At 38.3% G+C, this 20,823-nt stretch overlaps 1 protein-coding gene across 1 annotated transcript in view; it reads left to right on the top strand.

Moving 5' to 3' along the window:
* The window catches only part of RAD23B (RAD23 homolog B, nucleotide excision repair protein), a 35,997-nt gene extending 23,450 nt beyond the window's left edge, over positions 1-12,547 (top strand). The window contains exons 6-10 of the mRNA XM_054002835.1: positions 1,464-1,591; positions 5,909-6,032; positions 6,954-7,081; positions 7,482-7,658; positions 9,485-12,547. Of these exons, the coding sequence (XP_053858810.1) occupies positions 1,464-1,591; positions 5,909-6,032; positions 6,954-7,081; positions 7,482-7,658; positions 9,485-9,598 (671 nt within the window). The 3' untranslated portion in view covers positions 9,599-12,547. The remainder of the gene's footprint in view (positions 1-1,463; positions 1,592-5,908; positions 6,033-6,953; positions 7,082-7,481; positions 7,659-9,484) is intronic.
* Positions 12,548-20,823: the final 8,276 nt, after the last annotated feature.

Genomic DNA, 20,823 nt, shown 5'->3' with positions numbered 1-20,823 from the left:
TTAATTTGAAGCCCAAATAAAAAGTACTTAAATTAGTCAAGGCTTTTAAATCCTTTATATATAGATAATGCACAAGTACCCTTGGGCTAGGGCTGTCTTATTGTTCTTGAGTATACTGCCCTAAGTCATACACCCACTGATTGTTCAGAAGCACATGTTAAGAAACAGGCAGTGGGGTTGTATTAATGTTGGCTTGAGTTAAACACCTTCTCCCTAAGGGAATAAAAACATCATGTTTTCTTTGGTTTTTAAATTATTACTTACTTGCATTTAACAGAGTAGCTCTTGTATTTGTTTCCTCTGGTTTTTTTTTTTTATATTATTATTATTAATCAGTTGTTTTTTATGACAACTTTTATTGTTTAACTTTCCTGTCACTAACTTGCTAGTTTCAGAGTCAGTCAGTAGTAGGATTTCACTGAGATCAGGAATACCTGTATCCATGGAAGGAGGTGGTATTTTAATGCCTGGGTTTTTTTTGTGGCTTTTTCCTCCCAAGGAAGATAGCCTTGAAGATTTGCCCAATTACAATGTATAATAGAATAGTTACCTTTTTTTGTAATTGTAATACTTACTGTCTGCATTTGAGGCAGGAAAATTAAATGGATTGTGAAAAGAGATAGTAATCGTCCTTACAGTGACATTAGTATAGTGAACAGTCACCCTTAAATAGTTCCATATATAGTGTGTACCTTTTGTCTTCATTGCTGCAGGTGTGGGACAGTTTTTGTCTACTTTTGCTGTAAGAGGTGGGGGATTTGATGTGATGGATGTCTAATCAAATGTTAAATTGAGTGAGATAAAAATTAAAAATTAAATGAGATAACTTGGTTTCCTGAACCACCACTGAAGTATTGAGTGACCTTCCTAGATACAACTTTTAAGTCTTCTGCATGATTTGAGTTGGTCCATATTAAGTTGATCAAATTATTTTGATCATCATCACCAGCACATAGCAATATATAGCAACATCTAATCACTAATTGTAATCTAACAACAGCATAGCAGAAAGTCTTTATTGGAGAATCCTCGATGGCTAATAATTTGACAGGCAGATTTCAAATTAATACATTTCCAAATGTAAGCTGCAGGAGACTTCTCTTGATTACATCAGGAATTGAATATTAGCTGTGAGGATGCCCTTGACCTTAAATGAAAACTTGAAGAGAGAACATTATTTCAATTAAAAGTACAGAAGTATCACAAGTACTGCTTTTGTCAGTAGAAGTTTACATTTTCTTCATTACCCTTCACTATTTCCAATCAAATTCATAATGAAACCACTGAATAGATTTGGAATTAAAGCCACAGAACCACTACATGTTTAATATTAAATATTCTTTTCAATGAATGACTGAAATTCATGTGGAAATTACACTTATCCATTGAAACTTTTTTTGTGTGTGTGTGTGTGTGATTATTTTCATCTTATTCCCTTAAAATGGTGGTCCTGTGACTTCTAGTGACCGGTCAGTCCTATGAGAACATGGTGACTGAGATCATGTCCATGGGCTACGAGAGGGAGCAGGTGATTGCAGCACTGAGGGCCAGCTTCAACAATCCTGACAGAGCTGTGGAATACCTTCTGATGGTGAGCACTTACCTTACCTGCACCTTTGTTTTCCACTTAATACCTTTCACTTTGATTTTGGTGTTATTTTCAATGTTACTCAGTCACTGAGAGTGACATGTGCCATCTGGAAAGATGAGATCGAAATTTTGCCAGACATGGTGTATTGTAGAAAACACTGAATGAATCCCTAACCACATCCACCACTTCTTTGCTTTCATTTTTTGTTGACTGATATGGATATGTCTGTAAAGTATGTCCAGTTAAAGTGATAGCTTTAACTGCCAATGGTTGGCTCAGTGGTTTTGTGTTACCTCTTAGTGACAGCATTAGTTGATTAGTTGTACTTTTGTATCTATGTCATCACCATTCCTTAGATTCCAGTTCACTGTTTTTGCTAATAATGGGGTGTTCTTAATATACTTCACAAACAGAAAGGTTTGAGGGTTTTTTTTTTTTAACTGTGCTTAATTTAACTGGTGTTTTCATTTCAGCAGTGTTTTAGAAAAGAAAAAAATTTCATTTTATAAATAAAGCTTGAAGGGTTAAACAAACTTCATTGGCATGAGAGGAAATAGAATAATAGTTTCACTTCAATGAAAACCCTGGGCTTTTTGGATTTTTTCTTGTTATATACCTTAATCTAACAGGTGAATTGTAACCATGTAGAATCTGTCTGATTTTGTTACTTAATCAGTATTTTCAGGATATTTAATTTTTGCTCTGGCATACCATTTTTCCCCTGATGAGGTTTTTCCTTTTAGCAGATCTGATCTTTATTAAAATCTGGCAACCAGATATCTTGACCCAATCCTTGCAAAATACATGTGGATTGAATTTCTGATTGATTGATTGATTGATTGATAAGAAATCTGGCATCTTTACCCTCCAGTTATAAAACTTCTATTTTATTAATGGAGTTTTCCTTCAGCAGTTACAACTTCAAGTGTCTGGCATGCTTCTTAGTTACATTAATGTTCCCAAGACTGTAATCTTCAGACAACAAATGTTTTGAGTACAAAACAACAAATGTTTTGAGTACAAGAATATGAAAGGTTTAACTCCCAACTAGCATTAGGCCAAACAAGGGTGAATGCAGTAGCTCCCAGCTCTCTGTCATAAGTCCACAAGTTCAAACATTTGTTTTTCATGTTGTAAAAATATTTGATTTACTGTTCATCTAGTCTGTAAATACACCATGAATTTGGTGCCTCCCCTAAGTGTTTGGTCCGCTGTGTGTGTGGCAGTCCTACACAGTGTGCAATTCTTGTGTACTCAATTTCTCTCATTTCTCTCTAGCTTATTTCTGTTCAGGAACTCCAGAACAGGGATAGAGTATTCCAGTGATGGAGCCACATGTCACATCTGCCAAATGCATTGACTGCTATGAGCAGTTAATTTCTAGTCCTTCAGTAGGTCCTGTATATAAAATGGATCCTTCTGTTATACAAGATGTCCCTTTATATTTCACGTTATCCTTCACTGGAAAATACCTTTTCTTTTTTCTTCCTTTTCTTCCTGCTGGAAAAGGGAGTAGGGAGGAATAGCCTTGTTCTTAGAGACCATATTAGATGGCAGACTTTTTGCTGTCCTTCTAGAAGAATCCTTTTGCTCTAAATGGTCTTTATAACTGCTCTGGATCTGCTGGTGTCTGAAGATGTTCCTTCCTCTCCCGCTGCATCACAAAAAGGTTCTTTTTAGTTACTGTTGATCTGATCTGTTGATGATACTGTTCTTTGACCCTCTCTCTACATTACTTGCGTCCAAATTATCATCAGCACTTTCTCTTATATAATCTGCAGACTAGGATTAAGACATTGAGATCTATAAGTGTAACAACACTGTCCAGGTTTAAAGAACCTGGGTACAGCAAGCTAAAGGTGTTGCAAAGGACTTAAATTGTAATTAAAGCACAGCTGCTCCTCAAGTGAGCCCTGTAGATTCTACTTGTTGTTCATGGTTCAGATGGCAAGTTCTTCAGTTTTCATGGCACGATCATTGAGGATTATAGGTGTAATCCTGTGTCTGATTTGCAAAAGATGATCTTTATTTTTCTATGCCCCACACTCATCTTCGGAGGCATTTACATTCAGATCTCTCTTTCAAGGATTTCCTAACCCCTAGTTAAGGAGTTTCGCCATCTCTTCAGTAACCAGCCTATTAGTTTGGATATTTTTAGGGAACATTTCTTTAGTGTGACTATAGTCAAATACTGAACATAATTCCTAGAGACATGGTCAAAGTCCTGTGCCTGTCAGTGTTTCAGAGGCATTTGGATAATGCCCTTTACAGGCTTTAACTTTTGGTTAGCCATGAATTGGTCAGTCACTGGGACTAGATGACCATTATAAGTACCTCCCAGCTGGAACTATTTTGTTCTCTATTCTGTACAGAAGCGGGACCTGATATGATTATTGCCCTGCAGAGAGCAATGTCAGCTAAAAACCACTGTACTGCTCTGTTAAAGAGTAAACAATTGTTTCATCCACCATAAGGCAACAGTGGCCTTTTTTGCTTTCCACGCAGTGTTTGCATTCAGAGTGGCTTGTGTGTGGTTTAATACCATGCTTTATTCTGTTGTGTGCCTGTGTGAGCAAGGTCCATACGCCTCACGGGCATTGTCTGATTACAACTGTACACAGTCTCTGTTATTTAGAGAGTGATACTTCAAGCTTGTGCTCAAGAGTTAAGATGATGTTCAAGATGACAAATAATTTCTAAGTAAATTTGTTTGAACTAGTTTACACAGTCCTTCCATTCGAGAGCAAACTGAGAAGTTTAAACAAGCACAAGTTGTTTGATCTGGACACAGCTTGCAGTGATGACGTATGCTTTGTGAATAGGTGAAATCAACTAGTAATTTCATAAGATTAACTCAAATTGTTACATTATACTTGGATTGCCAGAAATGACTGATTTGATGGAAAAGGTATTTAATCAGTGCTCTGTAAGCCACTGATAAGGGAGAGTTACATCAGAATTATACCATGAATGGAATCCTCCTCCCCCTCAGCAGAGGGAGGGATGTGTAGCAAGCTTACTGAGCCATGTGAAGGTAATGAAGTGTGTGACAGGAAAATCTTGCATTTATTCCCCTGAGTGGCTTAAATGTGCACTTGATGATCAGGTGATTTATACATTGATGTCCTTCTTAATTAACAGGTAAGGCAAAGAGCATTGCTTGGAGCACTGTCCAGTTCTCCCTTTCTAGATGTGCTGTATATTTGTCCTTTATATTTGTCCTTCAGGTGTAATGATGAACATACCATGTGAAGATCATGTTACAGCAGGACTTTTAATCTACATTACCTACAAGTGATTTTTATGGTAGTCTTGACAAACCTCTTAATTGTCTGGTTACCCTGTAGTTCTGTAATATTTTCACACAGCCAGTTCCTTACATTTTGTGGTTCCCCAACACAAGGGTGACCCTCATTTGGGAAACTTCTCTGGGCTGTTCCAACAGGGTTTGATGTAATATTCTTTATGTCTCTCCCATGAGTAAGTTTCCAGGCTTCAGAAAAGTAGACTAAAAGGACAGACTTGGTGCAGGAATTCAGTGACAGTAAGGAAAGCAGGTTTAGGGTAGGAAGCTTGAAGGATTTCCATGGAGGAGAAAAGCAGTAGAGTGAGGTATCGTTGTAGAACCAGCATTCTAGTTTTTTATAATATTGCATTTTAGCTTTGTCCACTTCAGCCCTCTGAGCAGTCAGTTAGTATATAAAGTTGCTTGCGCATAAAAAATAAACAAAAAGCAAAAGTTATCTAATTTTTTTTAAACTTGCTAAAGCTGGGTGACATACAGACCTTTTCACTTTTAAGATACAGTGAATGACAGCTTTTCATTGAGGAAAAAGATCCCAAGAGCTGTGTTCTTGTATCTCTTCTCAGTTCCTTGCCAGTTGTATGGAATTGTTAATCTTAGTTAGCACTTCGAACTGCAATTTGTTGCTGTAATATCACTTTTGTACAACAGTATAACATAGTGTAACAGTATATTTAGTTTAACTTTTTCATTCATATCAAATATCTTTAAACAGGATTCAAAGCACTTTTTTTTTTTTTTTTACTGGGCAAAGTGTGTTTTAAAGTGATGCAGGGCACGCTTTACTGCCTTTTTATACAAACCACACATTTTTCCTGCCAAAAAATAAAATTAATTTTTTCACGGTCTTCTCTGTCAGTTATAAATGCATAACTCACAGGATCTTGCCTTGTATTTACAGAGAAATCATTAAGTTTTTTATTTTTCCCCTTCATTCTGAAACCCAAACACTGAATGCAGTTGAAACATGTCTGTTACCATTCTGTGGGTAATGATGTGAACTGTGGCTTTAGGGTATACCTGGAGATAATCAGGCTGTGGCTGACCCCCCTCAACCACCAAGTACTGGTGCATCTCAGTCTTCAGCAGTGGCAGCAGCAGTAGCAACTATACCCACGACTACTAGTTCACTAGGAGGTAAGAAAGGCTGTGTTGGAGAAGATGTGATAAACAGTATGCCCTTAATCAATCTATTTTTCAGTCAATTTTAAGTTCCAGGTGCTTGTGAGTCATTCAGAGGGAATTGGGTAAGAGCTGTTAACATGGAAGTTCCAGGTGTGGTACTTTCCTGGGACAAGTGGCTTGTTGTATATCATGTGCAAAGTTTTCAAAAAATGCAGTGAACTTGCACAATTTCTTTAATTCAGTATTCTGGATTCTTGAGTGCAAGACCGTGGATGTGGGGTGGATTGTGTTTTCTCTCAGTTAAACTCTGTTTTTCTACTCTGTGACTGACTGGGCCCTGTCCACGGTGACTATATTAATATATTTACCACACAGAAGCTGGGATATCAAGGGAGAAACCTGAAATTAAGACATGAAGTGTAGCACTGGAGAGACCTATAAATGACCTAGGACTCCTCATTCAGCAGTGCAGCACTTTGACAGTGGTTGGTGCCTGCTGAAGAGAAGGGTATTTATTATTTATTTATCTCCCTCTTAAAGGGGAATAGATAAATACATGAAAGGAGCCTAATGAAGGGGTAGGAAAGGTCTGTCTAGAAATGGTGCTCAAGAGATGAGACAGTGGATTGGGTAGATGTGTCTAATTGAGATTAACCAGAGATGAGAGGAGATCCAGAGGAAAGTGTTGGAGATAAGGACAAGGTTGTTAAGAGAAGACTGGGTGAAAAGGAAATGCATTGTTTAATCTTAGAATAAAGAAGTTTTGCTTAAAGCTAGAGTGAGGAAGCAAATTCTTTTATTCTTCAGTGAGTGGTGTATTATCCACTTTCATGTCCTGTTTCTATCTAAAATTGCAGTGCAGGTATGTATTTTATTAAGATTCTCAGTAACTTCTTAAAAAACATGTTATTTCACTGATTTTTTTTTTTTCAGGACATCCACTTGAGTTTTTACGAAATCAGCCTCAATTCCAGCAGATGAGACAAATTATCCAGCAAAATCCTTCTCTGTTGCCAGCATTGCTACAGCAAATTGGACGGGAAAACCCCCAACTACTGCAGGTGGATCTTAAAACAAGGAAATAATGCTTACTAATTCTGATTTAGCTTTGCAAGACAGTCATATGTTGATGTTGTCTGGGATAATATATTACTAACAGTTATAACATTCTGTTGCTGGCTTTTCAGCAGTTGCTGCTGTACAGAATGTATTTTCTGTGACATTGGACACACAAATTTGAGGCTTCATAAGAGGTGCAGAGGGGGTGAGGAAGCAGGAAGGACTGAAGCATAAAAATTGCATTTGTTATAGTTAGATATAACAATTTTTCTCTGTGCACTTTTTGCATGTCCCTTTGACTTCTTAATTCTCTGAAAATAAATATTTTTACTTGTCTGTTGGCATGCTTAAACTTCAGTTTCTTAAATATATGTGTTTCTTTTACTCTTCTGTGCATCACAGCAAATAAGCCAGCACCAGGAACATTTTATTTATATGTTGAATGAGCCAGTTCTTGAGTCTCGCCAAGGTTTAAGTGGCAGTGATGATGGTGCCAGCACTGGAGGAATAGGAGATGCTGGGAATGCTCATATGAACTACATTCAAGTAACACCTCAGGAAAAAGAAGCTATAGAAAGGGTGAGCCTTTCTTCTTTGACATTCATGTTGCTGTTGGGTGTTGACTCCAGTGCATGCTTAAGACCTACCTAACTTAAACTTTGTTTAGCTCAGTAGTTCTTGCATCATATTTGGGATTTTCATACTTGGCATTTCATAGCTGTTGTAGCCTTGTTTCAAATCATATCTCTTCTTGCTTTATAGTAGTTGAGTCTAAAATATCTTAAATCTGTCTTACTGAGAAGAGGCAGAGCACTTTAAGTGATCAGAGACCATCCTGTGATAATTGATGATGGAATGGGTTTCCATCAGGAATTATTTAGGAAGTAATTCCTCTTGCAGAAGCCTCAGCCACTACTGTTCTAGATTGTGCCATGACAGGTCTCCAGGTACAAAGATCTGGCTGCTTGAGCAGTGTTTGCAAAGTACTTGGAAAGTAAGAACACTCCTAGTTAACTAGATTAGTTGAAGTCAAAACTTTACCCAGTTATTTATCTGTTCATGACATTTAGTTAATTATAGTTTTCTAAAAGTACTGGAAAGCATGAAAATATACTCTGTGGTGGTATATTGCATCCATAAATTCTGTGTAACTCACTAAATATGGTTTTGCATAGATGGCAATGGTTCTGAGATTTTTCTCAGGACAAATTGCAGGACTTTTGTCACACTGTGGTAGTGGTTTGATACCCCAAAGACAATGTTTTTTCATCTGGCAAAACCAAAGTTCAAATAAGGATCATTAGAAGATACCTATTTGAATATAGGTGTTAGTTCTTTAGATCTTGAGGAAATTGGCAATTAATAAAATTAGTCTAATAAAATTATTTGTTTATGTACTTCTTGAGAAATTCTTCTAGTCTGTTGCATTTCCTTTTAAAGTCATTTTATGCAGTAGAGCTCTATTACCTCTATTGCCTCTACTGCTGGGTTCTGGAACCCTGCAGAGATCCATATGCTTCTTTTTCTTTCCATGAAAGACAAACCTCAAAATTTAAGTGTCTTAGTATTGCAGCTGATGCCTTCATGCTGTCTGTGGGCTAGAAATAAAATCTAAGAATGGCTGGTGAGGGATAATAGGACACAGTTTTTCTCATATTTGGTCTGTCCCATACATGAAATGCCTTGCAGGTACTGTGAGGATTTTAAGAATATCTCCAAATAGTAGAGTGTACTTGCCTTTGGCTAAAACAAGAATTCATTTGCTGAGTGCCCCTAATGACTGGCTAAGCCCTTGGCACAGTAATAAGTTCTTTTCTGATGTTCTCATGCTGTGTTGTCACTGTGTTCCAGACATTAATTAATTAATTCCTTGACTTCTGAAAACCAGATTGCTCTCTGTTTACTTGTCTTGGCTGCAGTGCGTAGTTAATTTTTTAAGATAAACAATTAAAAATATGTCTTAATATGATGTGCTGGACAGCCTACTAAAGATCATAGGCTGGGAGCTTTTCTTCCAGGCAATTTTTTCTTGAAAGTGCTTTGGATAATTGTTTAAAATGAGCATTGTTTGAATTTGGGTTTTTCCCCTGCAGCAGTGCAATGTGCCATTACTTCATGACAGTACTGTGACCCAAGTCTGTTTTAGACTTACTATGTCACTAAAGAAGTGACAAGTTTTCATGGGGCTTCATTAGACTTAATCCAGTCACTTTTTCAAGTGAGGATCCTCTCTACTAAAGGCAGAGGCAGCACCTTATTTTTTACTCACTAAAGTCTGCATTGAGCTAGGCAGCAGTGTTATTTTCAAGAAGGCAGTAATTGCTTAAGTGACGTCTCAAGACACTAGACGTACAAAGAAGTTTAACATGCAAAATGCACTTCCTAAATATGTTTATTTTCTTCAGTTAAAGGCATTAGGATTTCCTGAAGGACTTGTGATACAGGCATATTTCGCTTGCGAGAAGAACGAAAACCTGGCTGCCAACTTTCTTCTACAGCAGAACTTCGATGAAGACTGAGAGAATTTTTTTTTTTCTATGTCACACCTCACACCAGTGCATTACACTAACTCTGTTCACTGGATTGTCTAGGATATTTGGGCTTATATTCATAATGCTTGGTGTATGGAATATAGGGGGTGGTAGAAGGGAGAACATAGGAAACAAAGCAAAGAAAGCAACAAGTTTTAAATGTCTGTTTTAAATTAGCAGATGCAGAAAATCGCACAGTGTAAAAAAAAAAGATATATATACAACCAAAAAATCAGCTTCTGCAGATAATTAGTTCCTTCTGTAAACGGTAGGTTAACTTTTTCTAGGTTTTCACTCTTACTGTACTAGTTCCAGAAATGTAGTGTAATGCACTGCTTCATGTTCCTTTCCACTTAGTATTGACATTGGAAGTAGCCTGTGCTACATAGATTCTGCAGTCTGTATTTCATGGCAACACTGGATAAGCAGCTTTGTGAAATCTAAAATATCTGAGCAAATGTAATCCTGAATGCCAAAATAGGGGTATTCGGATTTTTTTCTTCAGCTGTGTTAAAGTAGTGCAAGAAACACAGTATTTTTGTCTCATGCTGAATTAGAACAGTGTTGGCTTTTTAATTTTTTTCCAATGAAAACCCATTACAGTTAAAAGTGTCCTGATTATTGAGAAACACCACCCCCTCCTTTGTCCCCCTGAAATGATCTGAGAAATTATATACATACAGAAAAAAAAAATATTATCCTGTTTACATATTTTCTCTTTGGGGGAAAAAATATAGATACCTAATTACTGTTCTCTTAATGTTATCTTGCAGTAAAAGTTTTAAAAGCAATAGATTGCATGTTTGGTTTTGTTATATGCACTCTAGTGAGTTGAATATTCTTTTTCTGCCAGCAAACAAAATGCAAGCTTCATTTTTGTCTGCTGCAATGAGACTTTATCAAATCAAATTTCACCTTCCCAACTTTGTTGAACCAGCTTTTATAGTACAGCTGTAAGTGTTCTGTTGCTCTTGAGTAGATTGTAGTGTTCAAGATATTTCTGTTAAGTAAGGACTTTTGGGGATTTATTCACTTTATAAGGATGAGAAGTTTAAAACTTGAGATATCAAGCAAACTATCAATTTATTCCAATGTAAAAAAAATTGACACTCAAAACCTTCTATAGAAAATAAACTCTGGTTACAGAGTTTTGAATCTTACTTGTTCATACCTACTTATCATTTATTTTGTTTAGTCATCATAAAATGTTAGCAATCTTCTTTTTTTTTAATACATGTTTACTTTTAGAGGTAATTTTGCCCATCATTGCAATACTATGAATAAAAACAAATGTAAATTTAATCTAAAGCTGTTCTGTGCAACGTTACCTGAACACAACATGGGGATAGTTTGATTTTTCTACTGTTGTAGTCCAATTACCTGGATTACAAATTTACCTCTACAGTAACCAGGAAAAAATATTATTAGTGGTACAGCACTGAATTCCTGTACTACTAATGATATTAATGATTTTAATGATTTAGTGGTACAACTAAAAAAAAAAAAAAAAATTTCTGCTGAGTTTGTCTATCAGTGGATTAACTACTTAGCTACTACTTAAGCTCAGAGTACAAATCAAGTGTCTTGAAAATCGAGCTAAAAAGACTGAAACATTTCTATTTCATTTCTTCATTGATTGGCCATAGTCTGTAAAAAATATCTGCACAAAACAATGAAATGTATTAAAGCCTTTTACTTTTTTTTCTATTCTTATACATCTGTGATATTTTCCAGATAGTGTGTATTTTAATTATTCAGATTTTATTCTTTTAAAATTTCTTAGGTGAATGTTGTCTGAGTGATCAGTAGCACAACCCAAATCTATGAATAGGAGATGTGATACTGCTAAATAGGAAATAAGTCTTTCATAATGTTTTCATTTTAGAGAAGTTAACATTAATACCTGAGTCAGCTAGTAAACTTCATCTAAATAGGATTCTCAGTTTATCTGTGAACTGGGAGAAATGGATTTTGATTTAACACTGCACACCAAAAGGAGCTGTTTGTTATCTGTAAAAGGACCAGCTGTCAGGTACTTGAAAAACACCAAATTGATACAAGGACTTCTTGAATGTACTTTTACTACATAGCTAATACCTAACTAAGACAAAAGCTTTTAGTTTGTGGGAGTCTTCTGTACTGATCAAACTGCTATGAGAAATAACCATTCCTTCTCTAGGAGGGTGGAGAGTAAAGCAAGAATGTCTGGGTGTTTCAGTCCACTCCCTCCAATTTTGATTTTGAAATGTTTACTTATTATAAATGTATTTGAATTAAAGTCTGTTGAGCTTGTTCTTTGTATAAAAAAAAAAAAAAAAAAAAAAAAAAAAAAAAAAAAAAAAGAAGAAGAAGAAAAAAAAAGAAAAAAAAAAAAAGCTAGTAGCTTTGTTCATTTGTACCTTTGTATGCTGAGTGACTGAGGGATTTATGGCTGCTGTGTTTGAAGCCTTACTAGTCATGCTGTTCCCGTTTTTTCCAGCAGTGAAACAGTGTTTTTGTGACTTCTGATGAACAACAGGTGTCTGACCTTACATGCTAGCAAAAACTGTTACTGTCCAATAGCGGGATACTTGCCAGGGAGAATCATGTCTCTCTTTGTAGTAGCTGCCAAAAGGGAAGAATACATGGAATTCATGTGGTGTTGAGGAGGTGTGACCTGAGCAAGCTGCCTAGGTATGTTGTGCCTCGTTTTCTACCAAGTACTACCGGGAGTTGTCTGCACAGAGTGCTTCTCAGCTTCTCAGCTGCAGATCTCTTAGGGATTTGGGGATCAGTTTCCTCAGGGCTTTCTGAACAGTAGCTGAGAAAATAAAGTATTTCTTCCTAAGCTTTGGTACTGTAGTCCTTACCTTTGTTGTAAAACTTCTGAATATCTGCTTAGACAAAAGCTATTTATGATGCACTTTTAATTGGGATTAAAAAGTTACTCTGAAGTCATATTAATTCTGTAGTTGTCTGTTCTTAAGTCCTCTCTACAGCTGCATTTTAATGCTATGGTTCATTTACCTCGTCCAGAGTTGCCTGATCAATCCAGCTAAAACCCAAACAATTTTACTGGTTAAATGCCCTGTTCCTACCCCACACTAACAGAACTTTTTAGGAATGTGAGATAATCACTCCTGAAGCCAGATTGTGACTGATTTTGGAGTGCTGGGTTGAGCTTCACTTCTGGAATGTGCATGAATGAATCAAACAGAGACACAAAGCCAAGTCCTCAAAAAATGTATGCAGATCTGTCACCCATGGTTTCATTGGATATTTTTATTTGGTTTTATAGAGTTTTGGAGGCAGCCATATCTTTCTCTTTTTTTTCCGATTTCTCTTAATTTCATCTCTGTGCACAAAACTAAGCTAGAATTTCTGCACTTGATGAAAATACTCTGTAGTTCAATGGAAACAATAAGGTGGGAGTGGGGAGAACAGCTTTGTCAGTAACCTTTTTAATTCTTCTTCTCTGCCTGGTTTGGGATGCCAACAGTGTTCAACACGCCATCCTTTGAAAACATTATTTTGACACAGCTACAACCACCACTATGTGGTTATGAAGCCACAATTTACAAAATTTTGTGTCTTCATTAAACCATCCAGAAAAGTAGGCTTATTTCACCTGTGATAAAGTGATGTGCGGGAAAAATTTAAGTATTCAGTTACCACTGAATACATGACTGATAAGTGCTGCAGATGCCTGTAACTGCAGACTGCAGCTGATGTTGCTGACTTCTAATTGTCAAGTGCCAGTTCTGTATTGATATATTTCTTCATAGAATATAGGACCTGTGAGGAGGAGAAAAAAAAGTTTGTGAAACTTCTTGGTTTCTGTCAGGACTCAACTTCTTTCCTTCTGTGCAAGATAAATAAATGTTAAACACACACAATTTAACTCCAGTTCTAATCAAAGCACATTTTCATGAAGACACCAGCATCTCTGGCATTTCCTGTCTGAACTGCAGTGAAACTAATAAAGACAAATATGTGCTCTTCAATAATGGTAGTAGTCTGGACTAAGTAATAGCGGTAGAGTCTGAAGATCTTCCCTCAACATCATCCCTTTGCTTTGGCATTTTCTTTGGTGCTTCATGAAGTTATGCCTCTGAGACCTGGAGTGCAAAGTGTCTTTCAAAATAGGTGTCTCTGTTTTTATATGGCTCCACACATAAATATGACTACTCTGTGGTGCTGAGGGTGTGAGCAACATCCTTGAAATTCTTGTTGCCTGAGATAAGAGATTTTAGATGTGATAGACGAGGAGTAACCAGATACACCAGCAGGCAGCTGTTTGCTGTCCCAGGGGAAGGGTTGGTTGCTGTCCTTGTAATGTGAAACATTTGACTTTAAAAGTGCAGCAGCCAAAGACAGAAAAAAATAAGGCAATGTCTCCTACATATCTGTGTGGCTGTACCTGTAGGATTGTTCGAAGTCTTGTCAAAGTCAGACACGTATTTTTAATTATATCTTTGAATTAAGCTCGTTTCTTCCCACCCCCACTCCCTTGTCTTTACTCTAAATATTCTTTTTTTTTTTTTTTTTCTTTTTCCTTTTCATTATTGAAGAAAGAATGCCAGCTGCAAAGGGAGCACTACCAGCTTCTGTTGGAGGATGGAAGAACAGGATTTCAGAATAGGAAAAGGGGCAGGAAATAGTCTTCAGGGTGGGATATGAAACAGGACAATAAAAGTGCTGAACATCTGTGCTAGAGATCTCCATAGGGAGGTTGAGGTGAGGGCTCTGGACCTGGAATTGGCAGTGTGTGTGAAAGGAGATGCCTGGGAGAGTTACCAGTGTGATGAAGGAATGGAGTGCTGTGACAGGGCCAAATAGGGAAGCAGAATGAGAAAACCTTTGTATATGTATAAATGTATAAATGAGAGATGGATGGAGTATTTGGGAACAGGACTAATATTTATCTATAAGGACACTTTAAAGACAAAGAAATTACTTGTTTCTTTTAGCTTACCCAGTAGCCTTTTGTGCAGTGCTTTGGTTCTAAAACCAGTTCTGAGGGAGATGATGAAAGATGTTACAAAACAACGAGGGCAGTAAAAAGAAACAAACCAGTTTGTACCTTGGCATTTACCTCACAGATGTGATACAGCACTCTTGGGTAGTCTGACTGCACTGAGGACCTCCTGCTTAAAGGTGGAGACGAAAATAAAGTAATTTAACTTTTATTTCTATGAGTCTCTGTGTTGCTTGAAGTGAGAGAAATGTTCTGCCTAAAAGCATGCATTTCTTATTAACAAACATACTGCTTGCTTCCCCTGTATCCATGTTAAAATATCAAATTTCCCTTTGGCAAAGGGCAGGACTGTGCAGGACACTGTTGGAGCAATGTTGCAGAGTCCTTTTGGACAACTCTTCCTGATAGGATTGTGCCTTTTGAGCATGAATGTAATTCGTGATCCATGAGTGTCCTCAAATCTGAGCTGTGACCTGTGGAAAGCTGAAAAAACCTGTGAACACTCAATCTTGGAATAGCAGCAGGGTTAAGAGAAGCTACTGGAATATATTAAATATGACTCTAAGTCAAGAAAGCTGTAATTTTTTTTCAGCTGCAGTAAGAAATTGTTGCTAAATGTGTACATAGCTGTATTTTTCACATTTCACGGAATTTGCAGTAAGTGGCTCTCTGGTACACAAACAAAGGAGGCAGAATACACAAAAAGCCATTTTCTAAATCTAGTTGAAAGGTGTCGATGTTGCCTTCAAAACCTGTGGCAAATGGTCATTCCTGAAGCACTGAACCTCAGTTTGCCATGAACAAGGGTGATTTTGCTCTCAGGCAGGGGCAGCAGGATGGAGAGCTGTTACTGCTGAAATTAACTCCTTGCTGTAGGAGAGGCTTTGAATTCATCCACTGCTCTTGGCAAGAGGGAGCCTTGTGATCCCAGTTCAGAATTCCCATTGCTCCAGGGCTGTTTGGAAACTAGTTGCTTTCCAGATTTATCAAAGTGTGGCCTTTCTCACTTGAAAGTCCTGCCCTGCTTAAAGGGGAGGGCAGCTGGGAGCTAAGAGGAGGTGAGAAGAACAGAGAGGATCCCTGATGAAGGGGTAAGACAGTTTTTGGAAGAGTCATGTTATTTAACTATTCTGAAGCAAAATGAGGCTGGGAGTTGAAGCCATAAAATTTGATTCACATGGTGTTCAAGCTGTACGGTGGCAGATACAAACTGGTGTTTTTAGAGGAGACAAACACCCTGTTGGAATGTAGGGTGGCAGGAAAAATAGGTTTGCCTAATGGGGCTGCTTCTAGTGCAGAATTCTGCCATTTTTATATTTGGATTTTGAAAGTGAAGCCACTGATGCTGCAGTTTTGTTTCCTTGCTGCACAGCTGAAGGTTGCGGTGTCTTTAGAATGCTGTGTTATTCCCTAATAAGCCTTATCATGCCCTAAAATAATACCTTCTGAATGCCTCAGATGTGAGTGATTAGGCCTGTGCTTACATAAATAGGTGTCTCAGTGATAAGATGTTATTTGCATGATTGTGGTTCGTAGGTGGAGACGCTGCAAGCCTGTCATCAAATTACTTGTTCCAGCTGAGAAAAATTTGCTCTGTGTGGCTGTCACATCATCATCATCATAGCTTGCATGGAACAATTAGTGTTATTTTGCAAGGGACTGGATTTTTGTCCCTTCTCCCTGTTTTGCTTTATGGTGAGTGTGCTGGTTTTGTCTGGGACAGAGTAGGAGGATGAAGTTTGGATTTGTGCTGCAAACAGTATTGATAATACATGCATGTTTTATTTATTGCTGAGCAGTGTTTGCACAGTGAGGCCTTTCTCTGCTCCTCTCACCACCCTGGCAGTGAGGGGCTGAGAGTGCTCAAGCATTTGGGAAGGGACACGGCCAGGACAGCCAAGTGACTCAAGGGGTACTCCAGGCTGTGTGGTATCATGGCCAGCTTAGGAAGTGGTGAGGACACAAAGGGTGGGCAAGGGACACAAACATTCAAGGCTTTTGTCTTCCCAAGTGAGGGAGCATAGCTTTCCTGGGGATGGCTGAACACCTGCCTGCCCATGGGAGGTGATGAAAGAATTCCTTGACTTGTTTTGTTTGTGTGTGTGGATTTTACTGTCCCCTTGAGGCTGTCTTTATCCCAACCCATGAATTTTGCAGCTTTTTACCCTTCTGATTCTGTCCCCCGTTCCCCTGCTCAGGGGGGCGAACCAGTGGCTGTGTGAGGACAAGTTGCTGACTGGAGTTGAACTCTGGAAATGAGGAGAAGACAAGACAATTAGAACACTGAGACAAATTTAAGTTTTCTGTATACTTACCTTTTCCTGGATTCTGCTAATACCCAGCTCTGTGTGTTTGTGGACACCCCTATGCTCTGGAAAGGGCTGCAAATTTTTTCTTTGCTGGGAACAGAAGCAGGGTCATCATTATACACTGGCCTCACTCGGGTGGAAATACAGGTTGCTTAGTTTTAACCCTGCTCTCCCTTCACCTCTGACCCCAGCCACAATGTTGGTTGTCCTCCTGTTTAACACTCAGATTTTGTAATCAGGAATTGATCCATGCTGGGGAGATGCAGAATGAGCAGCTCAGTTGTCAAATTAAATTAGCATGTAAAGAAGTATAGGCAGAGGTCACACAGAGTTGACCAGGCATCTTGCATGGTTGGCTGGCAAGGTAACTGGGAAAAAAAGGGGGGGGAAAGGGGGGAAAAGTGATTAATTCAGCATTTGGGGAAAGAGAAGGGGACATGTTTGCCAGTCTGGGGAGTTCTATGGGGGCTGTAGTGATGAAATCCCAGGTTTGAGAGTCTTAGCAACACACCAGTGAGGTGTCTGGAGAAGGGGGATGCCTGAAGAAACCCTGAGAGGTTTATAGGTATACAAAAATGTGTGTAGCTGGCAATATTAGGGTTGGGCTTAAGTAATTTCAACTCAAACCTGTGTCCCTTAAGTCATGCAGACTTTTAGTGTGCCAGAATCTCAATGGAGACTGCTATCCCAAATCTGAATATGTAAATCTGAGGGCAAGAAACACCTCAGAGAGCTGGTGTGGGGGTGGGAAAGGCAGTCATGTGAGTTTGGTCCTGTGTTTGATCACTAGCCTGCTCATCAGATATTAACAGTTTAAACAGTGTTAAGGACTAGTAATTTCACTTGGAAAAAGTCATGATTGTGAAGGGGTAGGATGAAGGTTTTGGAAAGATTTCCCATTCAGGTATTTTGTTGAACTAAACACAACCGTATTTACATCCTGTATTCTAAGATTTTCTGATCTGTTCTTTCTACGTTTGCAGCTTTAAATGAACTGGAAGGAAGGTTTCTATGCTTGGTGTCTGCCTGTGACTTTGTTTTGGTTTGGGGGGATTTGGAGTTATTTTTTGGTTGTGGGGTTTTTTTTGTTAGTTTTTTTTTTTTTTTTTTTGGGGGGGGGGTTGATTCTTTGTTTTTAATGTTTCCGATAATAACTGATTTCACTGTTTCGGAAAATAGAACTGGGGGGCAAAGAGAATGCATTACTTTTTCAAATTTAATTTTTCTTTCACTGAGCAGAGGCACTAGGTATCTAGATGCTATTGAATGTGGTTCCTATGTTTCCCCACATTTGTGCATGGGACCAGGAAGATGAAAAATTATGAGGGTTGATATTTTTTTTTTTCTCTTTGGTTTCCAGTGCTAAGTGCCCAGGCAGAGTTTCTGTGATGCTGAAAGTCTGAAAGTCTTGGCTGTATCCCTTGTGCCCATGGCAGCAAATCTGAAAGCTTCCATGTAGCAAGTTAATGATTCTGGTCTTGTGCATAAACATTTATCTGACCTGTTCTGGATATCCTAGTTTTGCTGTTCATGCACAGGACACCTGTTTATTGTAGGCATGAAAAACTGGTGTTTCTTGTCTCCTGTGACAGCTTAGAGCATGTGGAATCTGTAGGCTTGGAGTCTGGACCACTGGAAAGGAAGAGAGCACATTGAATCAGACCTTGGTTTAAAAAGGCAGTTTTTGAGCCACTTGGATTCAAACCAAAGGCAGCTGAAACTTTGTTGTGCCCCTTCAATAACTTCCATTTACAAGTTTGTTAAACTCAAGCTCTCCATTGGTGCCATTTTTAATAATTTCATTTTTTCCTCACTTTTTGCTGATGTATTTTTTTTTTTTTAAGATGCCCTAATTTTGTTTGTCTCATCTCATGGTCCTGCCTGTGCAGATCACAGGATATGAATCACCAAGCTGTGGCACATTGAACTCTGGAAACAGATACTCAGAATCTGGAGCATCGTATCCTCTACTGTTAGCAAGTGCCTGTGAAGGCTCCTAACAGGGTTTGTGTCATCTTGTTTCTATTCTGCTTGAAGGACAATGTCCTGTCAGAGTTATTGGCTGCTGCTTTAGATGGATTGGAAAGATTGTATGGCTTTGACCATCACCTGTGAACCACAAAGGGGTGGAATCTGATTAGGTTTTTCATATGGGCAGCCTTGACTTCATAGTCAGCTTGGCAGGGGGATGCACTGTTCACACAGAATTTTTTTCAGGTTTCAGTGGTGTCTAAGCTTTTCTGAGTAATAGAGGACATCATCATTAATATAATTAAATAAGATTTGAGTCACATATTGGAGCAGGTTGTGCTGTCTCTACCTTTGGAGGTTTCCAAGTCCAGCCTGGTTGAAGTCCTGAAGCTCTGATATAATCCTGTGGGTCACCAAGGATGACTGAAGATCTCCAGAGGTCCCTGGCTGATCCAGGTCCTCAAAATTAATTATTTTTGTCATGCAGCCTTACCATTCCAGTGGGGATTTATCTTCTGTGAAAGCTGAGCCTCAATTTCCATATCCCGCCCTTCCTTTTTTTTTTTTTTTCTTTTTTTGAAATGTAGAAGCTGCCTAAACACCATTTGAATATTGAATTCTGCCACCTTTTCTTCATTTTTTAAGCAGACCTATAGAAATTAACAAAACAAGCTTGTCTGACATTGTTAGTTCTTTAAAAATCCATCAGTGGTGTCATGACAGATTAGGCCTAAATTTATTTCTTTCTTAGGTTCTGATAGGGAAAAAAAAAAAAGAATTTGCAGAATCAGAGTTAGGTGATTTATCCAATGATGAATTGGAAAGAAGGATTTTCTGAGCTGGCATATAAAATAAATGCCCAGGATTATTTGCTGTGAAATTTTCTGATGCCCTTTGTTGTTGTGGAAGCAGCTGCCCATTTGTTTGTTTCAAAAACATTGCTTCCACAGTGGGCTTATTTCCCCACCTCACCCCCTCCAGATACAAGCATCTGTTAGTGCTTGTGAAAGTTCTTCAAGAGGCAAAAGTCGCCCTCAAAAAAAACTGCAATTGCATGGCTTTTTTTTTTTTTTTTTTTTTTAAACATTTTTTAATGTTTTTAAAAGTGTAGACTGAATAGAAAACGTGATTGAAAAGCCCTTAATTTTTTCATGTCAACCATACAGCTCAGGGATCCTGTTCAACCTTCCAGGGTTGGGAAGAAGTGAGTAGAATAAATCATAAATGCCAAACAGATTTCAGTGACCTGGACTCCCAGGCTTGCCTTGAAGAGAAAACCAGTTGAGGTCCCTTGGGTGAGTTGCTAGAGAAAAGTCACAATGAACTCCCAGCAGACTGTGACAGGGAGCACCTGAAAATCGTGTGCTGAACTCCCCCTGCTGGGAGAAGCAGGGAAATCTCTTTTTTTCCTCAGTGTGTTGGGTTTTCCAGCCATCCTGGTGGGCGTGGAACAAAGCAGATGTACAAGGCAGTGCTTTCTCTTCCTGCCTTCTGTTTGGGGTTGGTTTCCTGCTACCTGCTATTTCCTTTCACTTTGGGACAGCTGTGATGGATCTATAGGATGGCTTTGTTTACTTTGTTGGGGTACCTAAGTTCAGCTATTAACATTGGTGATTAAGGGGGAAGTAGCACCCTGGCATTGCTAAACAGAACTAATTTTCTTTGTTATGAAGTTTTATCTTTGGCTGGAAGTTAGCAAGAGGTGGAAATCTCTCCCACTACTTTTAACAGCTGGTACTGAAAATTTTGCAACAAAATTAGTCTTTCACCACTAATAAATGTGCAGTGACTCTTTATGTTGCATCTTCTTGGGATTTTATGCTTTATAACTTCCTTATTCCAGCCGTCTGAAAAGGAGAATGAGGCTCTTGTTATCCTGAGCCAGTCAGTCACACCACAAGGTGTAAAGCAGTCGTGTTTATCAAGACTTTTAGGAGACAGAAGGTCAAAGCTGATTTTCATCCATGAAAATAATG

This window comes from Vidua macroura, chromosome Z (assembly GCF_024509145.1).
Source record: "Vidua macroura isolate BioBank_ID:100142 chromosome Z, ASM2450914v1, whole genome shotgun sequence".
Classification (NCBI taxonomy): Eukaryota; Metazoa; Chordata; class Aves; order Passeriformes; family Viduidae; genus Vidua; species Vidua macroura.
The sequence above is the reverse complement of the archived record's forward strand: the minus strand, read 5'-3'. Positions and strand labels throughout refer to the sequence as shown.